Raw genomic sequence first — 16,502 nt, 5'->3', positions numbered from 1 at the left:
GAGCCAATATTCTCTATGTGTGAACTGCTTTGACCCATGACCACAATTCCCTCTTAACAAAAGTGAAGGTGATATGACTTGCCATTTTGATACTCTTATCATATGTCAAGATCAAAAAGCTTAGCTCCAATAGATATTTTGCTAGACATGTGAGATATCTCAAGTACATTTTCCAAGAGACTTAATGAAAGTGGTATGACTAAACGTGTTGATATTCCTTTGGCATGTTAAAAACATAAATTTGAGCTCCGATGGGTACCTTGCTAGACATGTGATACATCTCAAGCACATTTTCAAATAGATTTAATGAGAATGATATGATTGATCATGTTGATACTCTATAATATGTAATTTATGTCACATGCACCCATGCACTAAGGTGCTATATGACACCATTCCATCACCATTGTGAGCCCTAGTCTAAGCCAGGCATGAGCTACATCATTAAAACCTTTTTCGGGATTTATTTGTCATACGCTGTGAACCCATTGTGAGCCCTAGTCCAAGGACATGTTAAGCACGAGCTACATAGGTCTTTCCAAGCCTTAGGTGTTAGTGTATGGCCCTTAACCCACTCGGAGAACAATCTCATGTAGGTCATCCTAACATAGGAGTCAATAGCAAGCATAATGCATTTAGCAAGCATGAAGTGCATAGGCATAGGCTAGCCTTAACCTAAGGGCCTTGCACTAGGGCAACCCATGGGCCACCAAAGGGAGCCTACCATGGAGTGCCCAGTCAACTAGCTTTGAGAAGCCCTATGGGCTGACAGACAAAAGGACCCCATTGTGAGCCCTAGTCCAAGGACATGTCAAGCACGAGCTACATAGGTCTTTCCAAGCCTGAGGTGTTAGTGTATGTCCCTTAACCCTCTCCTGTAGGTCAACCTAAGGGCCTTGCACTAGGGCAACCCATGGGCCACCAAAGGGAGCCTACCATGGAGTGCCCAGTCAACTAGCTTTGAGAAGCCCTATCGGCTGACAAACAAAAGGACCCCATTGTGAGCCCTAGTCCAACGACATGTCAAGCACGAGCTACATAGGTCTTTCCAAGCCTTAGGTGTTAAGTGTATGTCCCTTAACCCACTCCTGTAGGTCAACCTAACATAGGAGTCAATAGCAAGTATATAGATGCATTTAGCAAGCATGAAGTGCATAGGCATAGGCTAGCCTTATGGCCAGCCTAAGGGCCTTGCACTAGGGCAACCCATGGGCCACCAAAGGGGGCCTATCATGGAGTGCCCAATCAGCCAACTTTGAGAAGCCATGTCAACTAGCAGACAAAAGAATAAACGCTTTCAGCAAGTCATGAGCATTATAAAATAGGCCGACAACATGATGTGCAAACCGACCAACATCATCTAGGTGCTCACGTATAAGGTGCCTTCAGTCCCTTGCATAAATCATTTCATTCTCTCATATCTCAAAAGTGAAACACAACCTCTATCATGTGTGCCCGAGTCCCCCTTGAGCAGATCGGGGTGTGCATAGTGGCTTCTCAAAGTTGTCTACAGACCGCTTGATGGTTCAATCGACGTTTGGTCTACATCGTCCTTGCGTTTGGCATTCCACAATCAACCATCATCAAGCGTTTTTGCATTTGTAAAGTTGTTCTCCAAAGCAATAAAGCAAAGACTCCGAGGGCCCTTAAGTGGGTAGTTGGGTGGTATCGACCATGTTATCTCTACAGGTCTTTCTCATGTGTATAAAGATTAAAGTGGATTGCTTAAACTCACTAAAAGAAAAGTTATAAAGAAGGTATTTCTACCTGTTACACAAATCATAACGGCTGCATGTTAAACATGAGATAGCTCAAGCACATTTTTCAACATTGTTTGTGCTTCATTCAAGGTGGTGGCATTCACTAAATGAGGCACAAGAAGTGGTTTTGACTAAAATAGAGATGTATGCTAAGGCTTTAGCATCCTCACCAACCCATTAACTAGTTAGTTATTGCAATCGTGCCATAATTTTCGCGCTCAAGCTTCTCAATGAAAGAAATTTCAGATGCCAAACTGAAAAGTTGTGTGATACCTATCCTTAATGCATGATTGATACTTATTCACACCCTCTTGATTTAAATGCCAAGAAACACCCTCAAGTCTGAATGCTTGTGTGAACGAAATCTTAAAATTCTCTTGATCTTACTGCATTGAAACACCCTCTATTACGCACATGTTGAGACAGCTGCGTGAAGAAGTCTCTCTACCACTGCTTGCTGACATTGATACTGTCGACAAATCGCAGAAGCAGTAATGGAACTGTTGTGGACAGTAAGCTGCTGCACCACTTGACATCACCAACGCCTCTTCAGGAGCGATGTTTCATGATGATCATTGTGCCATGTTTTTGTGTTGGCTTGTCAACAAATGTCTAGGTGGGTTCCTTCAAAGAAGATGCAGCTGGGCTAATCTATAGCAACACCTGCTAAGACTTGCTTTTGACATGGACAACGGCACGATGGCAACCACTCGTTGAAAGTGCTGGGTGGAAGTGCTCCACCACTTGTTAATTACTGGGATGGGCAACCCTTGACCCTAGACTAGAGACACATGACTTCGTAAATCATTGCTTACATATCTATGCCCACTACACTAAAGAGACAACACGTACTCTGATTTTTGGTCAATATTTCTGCCAAGTATATCTAAGCTCAGATTCTAGGTCACAACACAATCATGTGTCAACATAAACAAATATCTTACCTCTATAACTAAGCTTCATTGCCTTTATAAATATAGAAGCAAGTAAATCTCTTCTATCTCTTGCTCTTTAGGACATGACGAAATGCATGAACTTGAACTTGAGGCAAGCCAGTAAAGGCAACCCCCGTATGTCCCTGCCATGCATCTACATTGACCCTTCATCTCTTCCTAAATCTTCTCACACATGCAGCTCAAATAAAACTCTACCCAAAAAAGATCAACACTACAAAGATCATTCATTGTGGACACACTACCAACCACTAAGGCCATTCATCATGACAATAACCACCTGGCAATCATGGCTTTCTACTTAGAATAGTATTTTTTAACACACACAAAAATAATACAAAGCGCAAGAACGATGAATATACATGTTCTGAGTAGATGTACAAGACTGAACATTAGGGGGGACACCTGCATTTTTTGCTTCTTACACAAGGCATTCTTTAAAAAATCCTACGTGTGCCGTTAAAGTAATTCAAGTATATAAAGATTAATGTATCTATATGATAGGCACATCACTCGTGTGGCGTACCTCCGTAGATGACACTTGCATTGACAAAAGAAGAAGAGCTGGGTTCAATAAGCAAGCAAGATCCAACCCATGCTCCATCCGATCATAAGGCCAGCACCTGCAAAACTCAAACCAAGAGCAAAAGCAAGCCCGATTGTGCAACGTACCAAAACATTGCTCTCAGGTACCCAACCACGCCCATGATATCTGCTTTGCCACAGAGTGGGAAAACGCTGATGCATTTTTTTCCGAGACAGGCGCTTTCGGACATGCTTCCAAGGATTATTTGCTATCTGTTCAGACGCGCTAGAAGGGTTCAAAAACTTTTCCCAGGTCTCCGAATTACTTCCCGAACACATCTTAAGCCACATGTTCTCCAACTCCAAAGTCTGCACCCACTGCTTGTAAGTACGAGCAGTCCATGCCTCTCTAAATAGCAGCTGTGCAAGCTTCTCTCTCTCTTGCAAGGCCTGTGCTGCAAGCTTTTCTGCTTGTCTTGCTCGTGTTTGTGAGTGACAAAGAGCCTCACCAAGTGTCTCATACCCTCGCTTAGTAACACCAAAACGTTTTCCACCACCTGCTTTCCAGCTCGTGTTTCGATCATCGAAGCTGTTAAAAAACATGTTAGCCCAAGGAATGTATCACTGGGTGAATGCAGTAAAGCCTCTCAAACATCACACCTGGTAAAACAACCATCAACAAGTCAATATCAGATGCAAATGAGAAGTTAATCTTACCTGTTTCGGGTGGAAGGTTGTGGTAGAGCTGACGGGATGGCAAGAGGTTGAGAAACGCTTGGTGGATGCTCACGAAACGGTGTTGGATCTGACATACCCATAATTAGAGGTGATGAAGGCAAAGACTTGTTCTCCAGTTGAGCTGGCTCATGTCCACGAAGTAGTGAAGCTAGAAGAAGCTTGTCCATGAATGGAGAGGAGCCAGACTCCACAATTTTAGAGGGCGTAAAGTCACAACTTGCCAGAGGTCCCTTCCATGTAAGGGAGCTTTGTGAGGGTGGTAAATCACAATTCTCCAGACACCCATAACCTTTTTGAGAGACCAAGGCTGCTAACTCCTTGCTGTCAGCAATACGCCATAAGGCCCCATCTTTATGTGATGATTTTGCTGCATTTAATTCTACAGAGAGGTTTCCAGATACTCTTGAAGACTTACTAGTCCCAGCATCAGAAGACCGTTCGGTCTTTGATCCACCAAGCAAAGAGCTTGTTGTGGATGACTCTGTTTCAGCCTTCACAAAACCTTCCTTGGCATCTTTGTCTGAAGCACCATCCAAATTCTCCTCACTACAGCCTTTTGATTCAGTTGAAGGAAATGATTCACATTTCGGAGCCCGTTGTTGATCCGTTATCCACTGCCATTCAAGCTCAATTTCAGCAGACTTCCCACAATCCTTTGCCACTGTTGAAAAGTCCTGAAACTCTGACATGGAGGGCTGCTCCACAGTTATGTACTGGGAACCATAATCAAGAGGACTACCAGGACCAAATTGCCAAGGCAAATCAGTCTTATCTCCAACACCACCCCAATGTTCATTAGGCAAAAATGGTAACCCTTCAACTTTATCAATGCCCTTCGGCATCGGAACGTCCTTCCCTGCAGACAGCATCTCATAGTGTCTGTAGAGACCAACAGTGTCTCTTTCAGATTCTTGGTCAGTCAAGCACCTGTTGGGCGCTACCCCATGCAAGCTGGACCCAGACCTTTTTTCTGCCATTATGCAACTCTCTCTCTTCGCTTCCCTGTAAAAGCATGTCAATGAATACCAAAACACCTTCCACACAATCAGAACACAAATTTCTACAAAAGATGTATCCCCTTCAAGGCCCTAGAAAAGAATGAGAGCGCATGTAGAAAAAGGTAGATTCAAGAAAATTCACATATGTCAAATATCTTAGAGGAAGAACCAATCTTTAGATAAGAGTTTATGAAACTGGAACGGAAGCGTGGCCAGAATGGTCTTCATATACCACTTAATTTTACTACACAATGCAAGATGAAATAAATGAAAAAATAATCACATGCATGGGTGTTGTAAGTTCGTGTGCAAGACACCACGATGGGGGCTGAAGATGGGCCAGCCTCCCCCTTACGCAGTTTTATATTGCCAAAAGAGAATTACAAAGCTATGTGGGCACTTGGATGAAAGCTCCCTCGAATGTGTGACATGCACCCTGCACTGCGGTGCTATGTGACACACTGGTTCAGCATTCATTGTAACATTGTACATCACTAGTAACCTTTTAGGAACATTTGTCATATGCCGTGGCCCCATTATGAGCCCCAATCCGCGGGACATGTCAGGCACGAGCTACATAGGTCAGTCTCTCAGTCTTAGGTGTCAGGTCAATCCCTTAACCCACTTGGAGAACAAACATATAAGTCACCTAAGGATGGGACATATAAGTCAGTCCGTTAGTTGCATAAAACAAAGCACATTAAAGCATGTCAGCCTAGGTGCCTGGGGCAGCCCATAATGCCCAGTCGGCAGCATTTCAGGCCCTACAACAGCAGTCGGCCAGCATAAGCAACCCATAAACAGCAGTCGGCCAGCAATAGAAGAAGCATATCACACATGTGAACTAGGCGCAGCATTAAATTCTTATTTTCATCAGTCGTGAGCATTAAAAACAGGCCAACCGCAGCATATGTTCCCCAACCAGAAGCTTCATGTCACTATATAAGCAGCTCCACATTCCCTTGCATAGATCATCTCATTTCACAGAAGTTCATCAAGCAGACAGTGAGCATGTGTGCCTAAAAGCCATCGGGTTTTTCTAGAGCATACAAATCAGCCTTCAAGCACCCCGTGCTTCATCCCCTAGGCAACATAGAAGATTCTCTCATCTTCAGCCAGCATATGTGCATATCTCAGCAGAACTAGACTTGCATAAGTGGTTTCGTAGAGCCTTCTACAATGCCTTTGGGTCAGCAGATGGTTCAGCCAGCATCCAGTCTTTTGCATCCTTGCGTTTGGCAGTCCACAGTCATCATTCACATCATTGTACAAGTTCTTTAAAGTAATACAAGCAAATACTCCTGCTTACGCCCAGAGGAAGAGAGGGAGGGGGGGTGGCGGAGGAGGGGTGTGCTTCAATGAGTAATTGGGACCCAATATGGTGTCAACTCTCATCTTCTCTCTCAACTCTTCTCTCTTAAGTAAGGTGGATTGCATAAACTTTCACCTCTCGTCATGCATCTTCTCCACAAGGCACAAAGCCTGACAGGTATATGTATGCTAGTGCTCATGGAGGGCATGAAAGTCACATGCATTCAAGACATGTATCCCATGGTAGGGGTGACAGGTCTGCAACTAGAAGAGTTTTGCCTTCTGAGTTGTCTCATGGAGAGACATTGCCTTATGCAGGAAAGTGATTCTCAAGTTCGTGGAGCACATGCCATCGTGCTTCATGAAACTTCTATGATGGCCCCTGGAGCCCATGCAGATAGGGCTGCCCCGTTGGATAAGGGAAAAAGAAAAAGAGAAGACCATGAGCCTCATGCCAGAAAGCTCAAGGAATTTAAAGCAAGTGACAAATCTGTTAAGTTTGATGTTTTTCATGGAGAGCATGATGCTTCCAAAGTGTTAGCATTTGTGGCACAATTTGACGTTGCCTTTAGCGATGAGGACTTCACTGAGAAGTCAAGTACGCCATGCTAGCATGTTTTTGAAAAGAACCGCTGCTCATTGGTGGTCACTGAAAAGATCACCAAGGACCCCATTTGCACCTGGAAGGAATTTAAGGATAGATTCTATGCTCAGTTTTTGCCACCAAATGCGGAGCAAACTCTCACCCAAAAGTGGGACAGACTTGAGCAAAGAGATAATGAAAGCGTGCAACAGTATGTCAACAATTTCTGGAAAGTGTTGCTGGAAGTAACTCCTTTTATGCAAATCACTGAGGATGAAAGAAAGAGGAAGTTTCGCTTTGGACTGCAACCAGCATATCGTTCGGGCATTGAATTGCACCCGAAACATACTTTGCAACAGCTCACAGCTTCTGCTCTTGCTACGGAGCAATTGGTACTCAAAATTAAGCAGGATCAAGGCGGTTCAAAGGGGAAAGACAAGGCTGTCCCAAATCTGCAAAAAGGTGGACAGCCACCTAAAAAGAACTTCCGGGAGACCCACAAGGGAGGTAGAGCTGAAAATACCTCATCTGAAGATCAGGGCCCAAAGAAGAACAAATTTGGCTTGACCCCGGAGCAAAGAGAGCAATATGCCAAGGAGGGAAAATGTTTTTCTTGTGGTAGCAAAGAGCACATGTTTAGACAGTGCCCTGACCGCAAACCAAAGCACGAGGACAAGCAGACCAAGGCTAATGTACATGCAGTTCCCGATGTGCAGGGAAACACAAATCATGATGCAAAAGAGCGAATGGTATGCAAGGCTTGGGGTCAAATCAAGGATCAGCCCGCCTTATTCATGTTTGATGACTGTGCAACCGATAACTTCATCTCTATGCAAACGGCAGCTGCATTGGGTATTGAGGTTGAGAACATGGGATTTTATTCATCAAAATGACTTATAATATTTATAAGTCGGTGTGTTCACATATCATTAAAGACGGGCTGGACATATTATTATTTTGGGCATGGAAAGATGGACAAAAGGAGGCGCCTAGATGAAACTTGGGCCTCAAGCCAAGAAAAAGCATAAAAGTTGATATTTTTGGACTAAAACTTGGAGTACAAGCCAAGGAAAAGCATAAAAGTTGATATTTTTGGACTAAAACTTGGAGTACAAGCCAAGGAAAGCATAAAGTTGATATAACTTGGAGTACAAGCCAAGGAAAGCCTAAAGTTGATATTTTTAGGCAAGTTCACCTATTCTACGCAAAAAAGAAAAAGCACTTCAAATATAGTTAGTCGACTCTATTAAAGAAGGGATTGGGGCTGTTTTTGAGGAGGCGCATCCCACTAGAGTTCTCTCTCTCTCTCTCTCTCTCTCTCTCTCTCTCTCTCTCTCTCTCTCTCTCTCTCTCTCCTGCACTGGCCGGGCTGATTTATGGATGGTTTATGAGCTGAATTTTGGGGACTGTTTTGGGACAGTTTTGGACAGCTCCTAGAGATGTTTGTATCTTGGCACCAGATAGTTTATTTGGGCAAGAGTTGTGCTGATGCTTTGTGGGAAATCCGGTGCAGATTGCACCCGCACCTTGGTATCTTGTAAAAGCTTCTATGTGAATAAAGAAGTTCCTACGGGGGCCGGCCATTCCGGCTCAGTGCGGTGTTATTGTATTATTTATGGTTCTTCTGCTGTGTTATCATGCTCTGTCTCTGGTGTGCTTGAAGTGTTGGTCTATATTATTGTTCCGCGTATTCTCCCTGCATTGTGACATAAACTCACAGGTTTAAAGAAGGCTTTGTTGCTTGTCACAAAGGTCAACCTATTGCATGCTTCATTGGTATCAGAGCTGCAGGTTGTGACCCTACTTAGCTACCCAAAAGTGAGAGCATCCCGTGGATGGTAAAACTGCTGTCAAAAAGCTTCAAAGAAGACATGGAAGGAGAGATCAACAAAGAAGATACCACCAAAGAAACGCTTCCGCACTTTAGTGACGACTTCGTCCAAGCAATTTTGGAGTAAAACAGATTGCTCGAGCTCCAAATTGAGGCTAAAGAAGCAACAAAAAAAGCGCCACAAGCCAAAGAGGAAGCTGAAAAAGCCGAGGAAGTAGTCAAAGAAGATGAAAAGCCTGAAGAACTTTCAGAGGTTGAAAGATTTCTCCTCATCATGGAGCAACAAAGACAAAACGAAGTTGCCAAATGGGTGAAGAGCGAAGGGCCAAAGAAGCCCGTCGCGATGATGAACGAAGGGCCGAGAACACCAAACGCAGGGCTAATAAAGACCGATGAGACAGGCAGGCCAAGTAGCTCGACAACACCAACAAAGACTTGAACGACACGCTATGCAGCTCCAACACCAACAGTTGATAGCATCTATGCAGGCATATATGTTGTCGATTCTCCCGACAATGGAACAAGGCCCAAGTTCCTCCACTACCCCAACCATCACCATCATTTGAGCTCAACCAAATTTTAGTAAGTATGATGGTAAGTGTGATCATGCCGCAGTCATGCAATTTATTAACCAATTTGTGGCGTATTTTCCTTTGGATAAGCTTTCAAATCCTCAAGACACAATCCACCTAGCAACACCTCACCTCTCAAGCGAAGCAGTTACCTCGTGCAACATTGGTTCAATCTACATGTATACCTGACCACAAGGCTCCTCAGTATGTATGGGGCACCTTCATGTCCGACCTCAAAAAAAACCCTTATCCATGCTTATGGCACAGCGAAGGGACAACAGTTTATTATCCTCGTCGATATGGGCAGCTTTGAGAATGCCATTTCTCCTCAATTGGCTAAAAAGATGAGTTGTACACTTGTACCCCATCATCTGGACCGAGACGGGTTCACACGCGGTCTTCACACTCATATTTCCCATGAAGCTCAACAATTTGAATTCAAGGTTCAAAAGGCCACATTTCACTATGACTTCATTGTCTCACCTCTTTTGGGATGTGAAATGATTCTGGATATTCAGTGGTTTAGGAGGTATGCACCCATTCCTTCTTGGAGGCAAGACACTTTCACGATTGTTGATGGTGTCCTGATTCACGGGGATAGGAACGTTCATGGCATTCCACTCAGCTTCCATATCTAGGCCCAAAGAGCCATCAAAAAACGAGTCGAATGTGCTTTGATATATGTTTGCAACCAATGGTCTGTTGTTCAACTAGCAAACCCATTGAAGCAAACGATGGAAGGTCTCCTCGGACAATATCAAGATATTATGTTAAAGGATGATCTCCTGCCCCAGCTCCCACCCGAGGATCATCGCATTGAGTTGGTCTCTAAGACAAAACCACCCAATAAGTTCGCCTATCGCCTTTCTAAGGCATTGGACGGCGAACTGGAGCAGTAGCTTTCCCAGTTACTCTGAGCTAGATTTATCCAACGCTCATCCTCGCCATTTGCTACACCTATTTTACTTGTGCAAACGAAAGGCAAGTCCACACAAAAATGCATGGACTTCATTTGTGGGCCTTTGTCAGGCCTACAGCACCCATATGGACAAGTTTTCTGACCTGGCAGCACCTCTTATTGTCTTGCTCAAGGGCGTGAAGACTCATCATCAGAAAGTGTCCGTGGCCATGAAGAAAATTACCTTGGAGTCTCCAGTTTTGAAGTTGGCATCATGGGATGATCCTTTCGAGGTGATTACCGATGCCATTGGAGCTGTTTTACAGCAAGATGGTAGGCCAATGGCTTATTATAGCCGCAAGTTGAATAACGCCGAGAAAAATTATTCGGTGTATGACAAAGAGCTCTTGGGGGTGATGACCTCTCTTAAACATTGGAAGCACTTCCTTTACGGGAGGAACTTCACAGTTTAGATAAATCACCAGGCACTTAAATGGTTGCAGACCATGCCTAGTGCCCAATGGAGTGACACGAAATCCAGATGGAGTCAATTCTTCCAACAGTTTTTGGGGGAATGATTGAATACGTTCCAAGTAAGAATAACCCCTTTGTCGATGCTCTTAGTCACAAGGACACTATTCAGACATTGCAGGAGTCCACTGTGCTTGAAATGCAAGGCAAAGACTTAGACAGTATGAAGGTACAGTATCCGGGTTCGGAAGAGTTCGGGACTCAATATCAGTTGGCCCTCAGCTCCGAACCAGGCCATTACATTATATAGGATGGTTGGTTGTTTTTCAAGAACCGCCTTTGTGTCCTCAAAGACAAGCGTCAAGTCCTTCGATTCTCTGGTTGGGAGTCATAGGGGTATCAACAGTACCTTGGAGAAAGTAGAGAGGTCATTCTATTGGCCTAAGATGCACCGGGATGTCTACCAACATGTCCAATCATGCCAGATATGTCAAAAGGTGAAAGTTTCTCATTCCAAACAAGTAGGGTTGCTACAGCCTTTGCTTATTCCTAAGGGACCCTTTCATGACATCAGTATGGACTTCATAAGCCCTCTTCATGCCTCAGCTGGATCCAGAAACACACAGTGTATGACCATTATTGATAGATTCAGTAAGTTTTGCATGCTCATTCCATGCAAGCAGACAGCCACAGCCGAGGACATAGCTCGCTTGTGCATTCGGTTTTGGTACCCCACTGGTGGTTTGCCACAGACTATCACATCAGATAGAGTTCCAAAATTTGTGTCCCACTTTTGGAGAGCATTGTTTGACAATTTTGGGACTAAGTTGCAGTTGTCCAGCGCATTCCATCCTCAAACAGATGGCCAAACAAAAATTTAAAATCAATTGGCCTTTGACGTTCTCAAATCATATTTCCACGACCAGCAGTCAAAATGGAAACAATATCTTTCTTTGGTTCAAGCAATCCTAAATGATACTCACTCATCGAGTATTGGCCGGACGCCGTATGAGGCAACATTTGATCGCCGGTTCTCCTCTCTTTTGACAAGACAGGTGTCACCATCTCTTGAGGCCAATAAAACCACCGAGACATTCTCGGAAATCATGGAGTCAGTTAAGGAGTGCCTTGCCAAGGCTCAGGAAGCATATATCCGGCAAGCCAACAAATCCAGACGAGATGTCCGCTTTAAGGAAGGGAATTGAGTATATCTCCGCATCATGAAACAACGGCTAAAGCAAGTGGGCAAGCGTTGTCCTAAACTCTCATTCCAAAGTTTCAGCCCATTTCGAGTCATTCAGAAGTTAAGTGATGTCTCTTTAAAGTTAAAGTTGCCGGAAAGTTGGACTATGCACAATGCCTTTCATGTTTCTTGGCTGAAGCCATATGTAGGTCCAGCATTGCAGGATATCTCAGAAGAGCAACAACCAGATATGATTGACGAAGCTGAAGTTATAGCACCAGAACAAATTCTCCTCCAGAGATGGAAGCATGGATCCGGTCGAAGAATATGACAATTCTACACGAAGTTTAAGAGACCGCGGAACCCATGAAACAATTTGCTCGATGAAGAGTTCTTTCAGGAGTACACCCCCAATTGTTGGCAGACTACTTGAAAGCTCTGAACCTGCCGCCAAGTTAAGCAGGAGGGAACGTCACGTGCGCCCTGCACTGGGGTTCACAGTGACACACTAGCATGATCTTCAGTCCAGCATTTGTACAAAAGTAGACCCTTTTTGTAACTTGGTTGAACACAATGCTAATCAATACACTTAAATACACTGAGATTTTATGGACACTTGCTCAAATACAAGAAGTAAATAATTAAATTGACAAGAGACACACAATGAGCCGGAACGGCTGACCCCTCCCTCATCTTGGGAGAATCAAGTACATAGTGTCATGGGCATTTCTGACCAGATTTCCATACCAATGCATATGAATACAGTATTGCAAACAAGTGGTTGTCGATGTAGACTTGCAATCCACACTACCCTTTCAAGTGCCCATGTTCCCTACCATCTGCTCTCTATTGTTCCACCAACACATGGTAGCAACAATCTGCAAGAGAGCACGTAGGACAAGAGAACACTACACAGGGTATGTGATCTTGTAATCCGATTCCTCCCTCCTGCTACTTGCTTCCATATTTAAGCATTAAAGCTTACCAATTGCAAGTAGAGTCGATGACAGCGGAAGTCTTCGCGATGGAAGTCCTTGGAGTGAAGAGATCTTCGATTTGTCACATTTCTTCACAACAAAAGTCTTCAAGAGGATGAAGGGAACCTTGGGAAAGCTTCCCCTATGGTTCAACTTGAGAAAGGAGGGCTGAAATTAGGGTTTTCAGCAAAAGACAAAAAATTACAGCAATCTGACCGAGATACCCATGTCTAGTGTAAGCGTAGCCCAAGTAGATCTAACCGGATGATTTGGTTGATCTCTTGTTGTGAGAGATCAAGGTAGGGGAAATCCAGGCTATACTGAAACAGGGGGAGACAATCCATGTGCATGAAACCACTCGACTACTTGATAGTACCATGCATGTGTCGATAATGGTGGTGGCCGTGTCGCGGAGGAGGGCAGTCCAGCTCGTCTCAATGACTCCCTCTCCCTCTCACAATATAATTGCATAGAGAACTCTAGTGCTAGTCGTGGGAGGCGATCTCTGTCAAGCGTGTATACATGCTGAATATGAATGATAGTCTAAAAAAGGGCATCTATAACCAGTGGGGCCACCCCAAACTCTACATGAAGAATGTCATGTGGTACAGATGGCTTACTTATGATCATGCGTGACAACTCTCTATGCTCCTCCAGTGCTCCTTCCCTAGGCTTGGCCCCCAAAAGGTTGCACCATACATAGCCACTGGTCGTACTAGAGTATCAAAGAGCCAGCACTTAGTGCGAGGTTCTTGGAGATGTGCCTGGAAACACTGTCTCTCCATACGGGCTAGGGAGGCATGCCCCCTCGCAAGTCGATCAGTGGCAGTTGTGGTCATGCAGAACAAAGGGCCCATAAAAGTGACTCCTAGTACACATACTTATGCACAATCTCCACTATCCACAGGTACTGCGATCTCATCAATGTATAGGCCAAAGAGTGTAGGTGAGAGTGAGCAGCCCTACCTAACCCCAATAGTGCTACATATATCTCCCGAGGTCTCACCAGGTGAACGTACTCGGCCGAGTACTGCCTCATATAGTGCCATCACACCCCATATCATCTCATGTGAGAACTCGAGCTCCTGCAAGCGTCCTATCAGACAAGATCAAGGGACGGAGTCAAAGGCTTTGCAGAAATCCACAAAGCAGCAATACACATGTCTCTTTGAGGACCTCTACTTCCTCTATGATAGCCCGTAAAGTAAAGATATGGTCCAACGTGGATAAGTCTCCTGAAGCCTGCCTGGCCTGATGCTCTGTTTCCCATCCTCTGCCACAGAGTTCATCATGTCCTCTAGTACTGCCCCATAGATTTTGGCCATTGTGTGACCAATCATGATAGTCCTGTAGTTACCTGGGTCCGTGGTGTTGGTAGTCCAGGAGGGTGGGGAGCCTTCACAGAGTGCTTTGTTAAAAAGATCGGCAAGAATGGGAGCCAATACGTGGTGGGTGCCCGTGGGAAAAATGTTCCGCACGTAGATCCTCATTATCTTTTGCTCTCCCATTATGCAACTTTTTAAGAGCCCTAGTGACATTGGGGGAATCAAAGAGATAAGATACTGTAGGCCGAGGGATGTGTGACATTTGTGGTATAGGTTGGTCTGGCACATCATACATGTCATGGCCTTGTGAAAATGGAGCAGGACAAGTGTGGGCATGGTGGTTGCAGAGTCAGAATATTTTATGATTCACATGGGGGGTGCCCGGACAGTGTTTAAGATGTGTGGACATCCCTAGGTGTGAAGGGGGGGAACTAGAAACATTAAGTTTTAATGTTTATTGGAGTTTGCCCCTAGGCCTTAGTGGCCCTAGGAACTTATTAAAGTTTGGGGCCCTAGGGATTAAATTGGGGAGGAGTTTTCTCTCTCTTCTCTCTCTCTCTTCCCTTTTTGGGGAATCGTGTAGCAAAAGTGGGAGTTCCTTCATGCGCATGTATTCTAGCGTGGAAAAGCTCAAGAGAAGGAAGGCGGCTGCTGTTTTGCTGTGTGCTGCTGCAGATTTTCTGAGTGTAGATCAGCCGTACAGCACTGTACGGCCAGATCTGTGTAAGCACTCTCTTTCTCTCTCTGGTACAGGCGGCGGGTCTTCTTCTCTCTGCTGGATTCTCTGCGCACAGGGTCTGGACAGACTGTACCAGCAGGTACAACAGCCAGTACAACACTGTACGGCTGCCGTACAGTGTACGGGCAGCCAGGTACAGCAAGTACAGTTGCTGCAGGAGGTGCAAACAGGTGCTGGACAGACTGTTTACTCAGATTCAGGCAGGTACAAGAGTGGACAGCCGGCTGTTTGTGCAAGTACAACTCCTGGCACGTATCCCGAGGCGGTACAGACGGGTACTGTGCTGATTTTCAGATCTGTATTTTTCAAGGACAGCATAAGAGTGAACATCAGGAGAAGGATACAGGCAAGAACAAGCACACGTGTGAAGCAGGGTTGTGGATACAAGTGCCTGCAAGTACAGATTGGTGCTGTTGCTTCCTCCAGTGTTGTTTCACGAGCTGAACTTGGTAAGCTCTGTTTCTGTTCATCTATCTCTCTTTCTACTGCTTGATGTCTGTTGCAGATATGTGTTATCTGGCCCCTTGTGAGAGGAGGGGTATGGCAGATTGACAAGGGATTAAGACAGAGATTGGACAGCACATGTATGTTTGAGCTAAGAAGATGTATCATGCACTTCAGTTATGCCAGATGTATGCCCATGGCTGGCCTACTTAGTGATCTTGGCTGATCAGAGGGAGGCACAGTGTGTTGTTTGAAGACACAGATCTGTGTGCATAGATCCTCTGTGCTGAGAAGGATTTGTGGGCCGTCAAATTGGACTTACAGGTGTAAACTCTTGGCTGGTCTTTGTGTTGTACTCAGCCATCCATATTATTTTAATTGAATAAAGAAATACCGCAAGGGGCTCCAAGCTTTGGGGCCAACAGGTGTCGCTGTGTTTTCAGATTTGGGCACTCTAGCTCCAATCTGTGTTTTGTATCTCATCTAGACTACAAGTGGACGGGTGATTGCTCCTACCGCACTCTGGTTTTCTATCAGAGGCCGGTTTCAAGGTTCCGTCCCCGGGACCAATCATCAACTTTCTGAAGGGGGTGAGCTCGTGGTTGCTTTGAAGAAAGCCATCGCTGAAAATTCAGCAATCATGTCTGATACAGAGGAAGAGTACTTCTATCATGAAGAAGAAGAGCAAGAGACTTCTCCTGAAAGAGATGTATCTGAGGATATTTTTGCAGGAGAACAGGCTGCAGATGATGAGCCTTATGAGGATGTAACACAGCCAGAAGATGTGCATGGTAAAGAGGATGATGATGCTCGGTTCAAAGATCGCTTGGCTAGTGTTATGGATACTTTTATGCAGCTCACTCAGAGTGAGAGATTTGCTGAATTTTTGAGATCTCGCACAGAACCCCGCACAGAGCCCCAGAAAAAGAAGAAGAAGGTTCGTTCGAAGAATCTTCCTCAGGGTCATAGTGGTGCCATCCCACAGGAACCATCTTTTGGCCAGTTTCCGAATATGCAGCATGCTTATGGTGCAAACTCTCAGAGTTCCTTCTATGGACAGCCACCTATTCCTCAGCAGAATATGCATCCAGGTTATTTTGGTGGTGGCTCGGTGTTCCAATCCATGACTGGGGGTTATCCTCAGGGAGGCATGGGTATGTATGGGCCTTTTGGAGCCAATTTTCAGCCTGGCAT

At 44.9% G+C, this 16,502-nt stretch overlaps 1 protein-coding gene across 1 annotated transcript in view; it reads right to left on the bottom strand.

The window, feature by feature from the left end:
- Positions 1–3,007: 3,007 nt before the first annotated feature.
- The window catches only part of LOC147615552 (uncharacterized), a 49,643-nt gene continuing 36,148 nt past the window's right edge, over positions 3,008–16,502 (bottom strand). Inside the window, exons 3-4 of the mRNA XM_086779668.1 lie at positions 3,956–4,978; positions 3,008–3,827 (exon numbers count right to left, since the gene is read on the bottom strand). Of these exons, the coding sequence (XP_086635794.1) occupies positions 3,284–3,827; positions 3,956–4,978 (1,567 nt within the window). The 3' untranslated portion in view covers positions 3,008–3,283. The remainder of the gene's footprint in view (positions 3,828–3,955; positions 4,979–16,502) is intronic.

This window comes from Cibotium barometz, chromosome 40, assembly GCF_041138505.1.
Source record: "Cibotium barometz isolate CiBa-2024 chromosome 40, ASM4113850v1, whole genome shotgun sequence".
NCBI classification, from domain to species: domain Eukaryota; kingdom Viridiplantae; phylum Streptophyta; class Polypodiopsida; order Cyatheales; family Cibotiaceae; genus Cibotium; species Cibotium barometz.
Note: the sequence above shows the minus strand (reverse complement) of the source record. Positions and strands in the feature narration are given on the sequence as shown.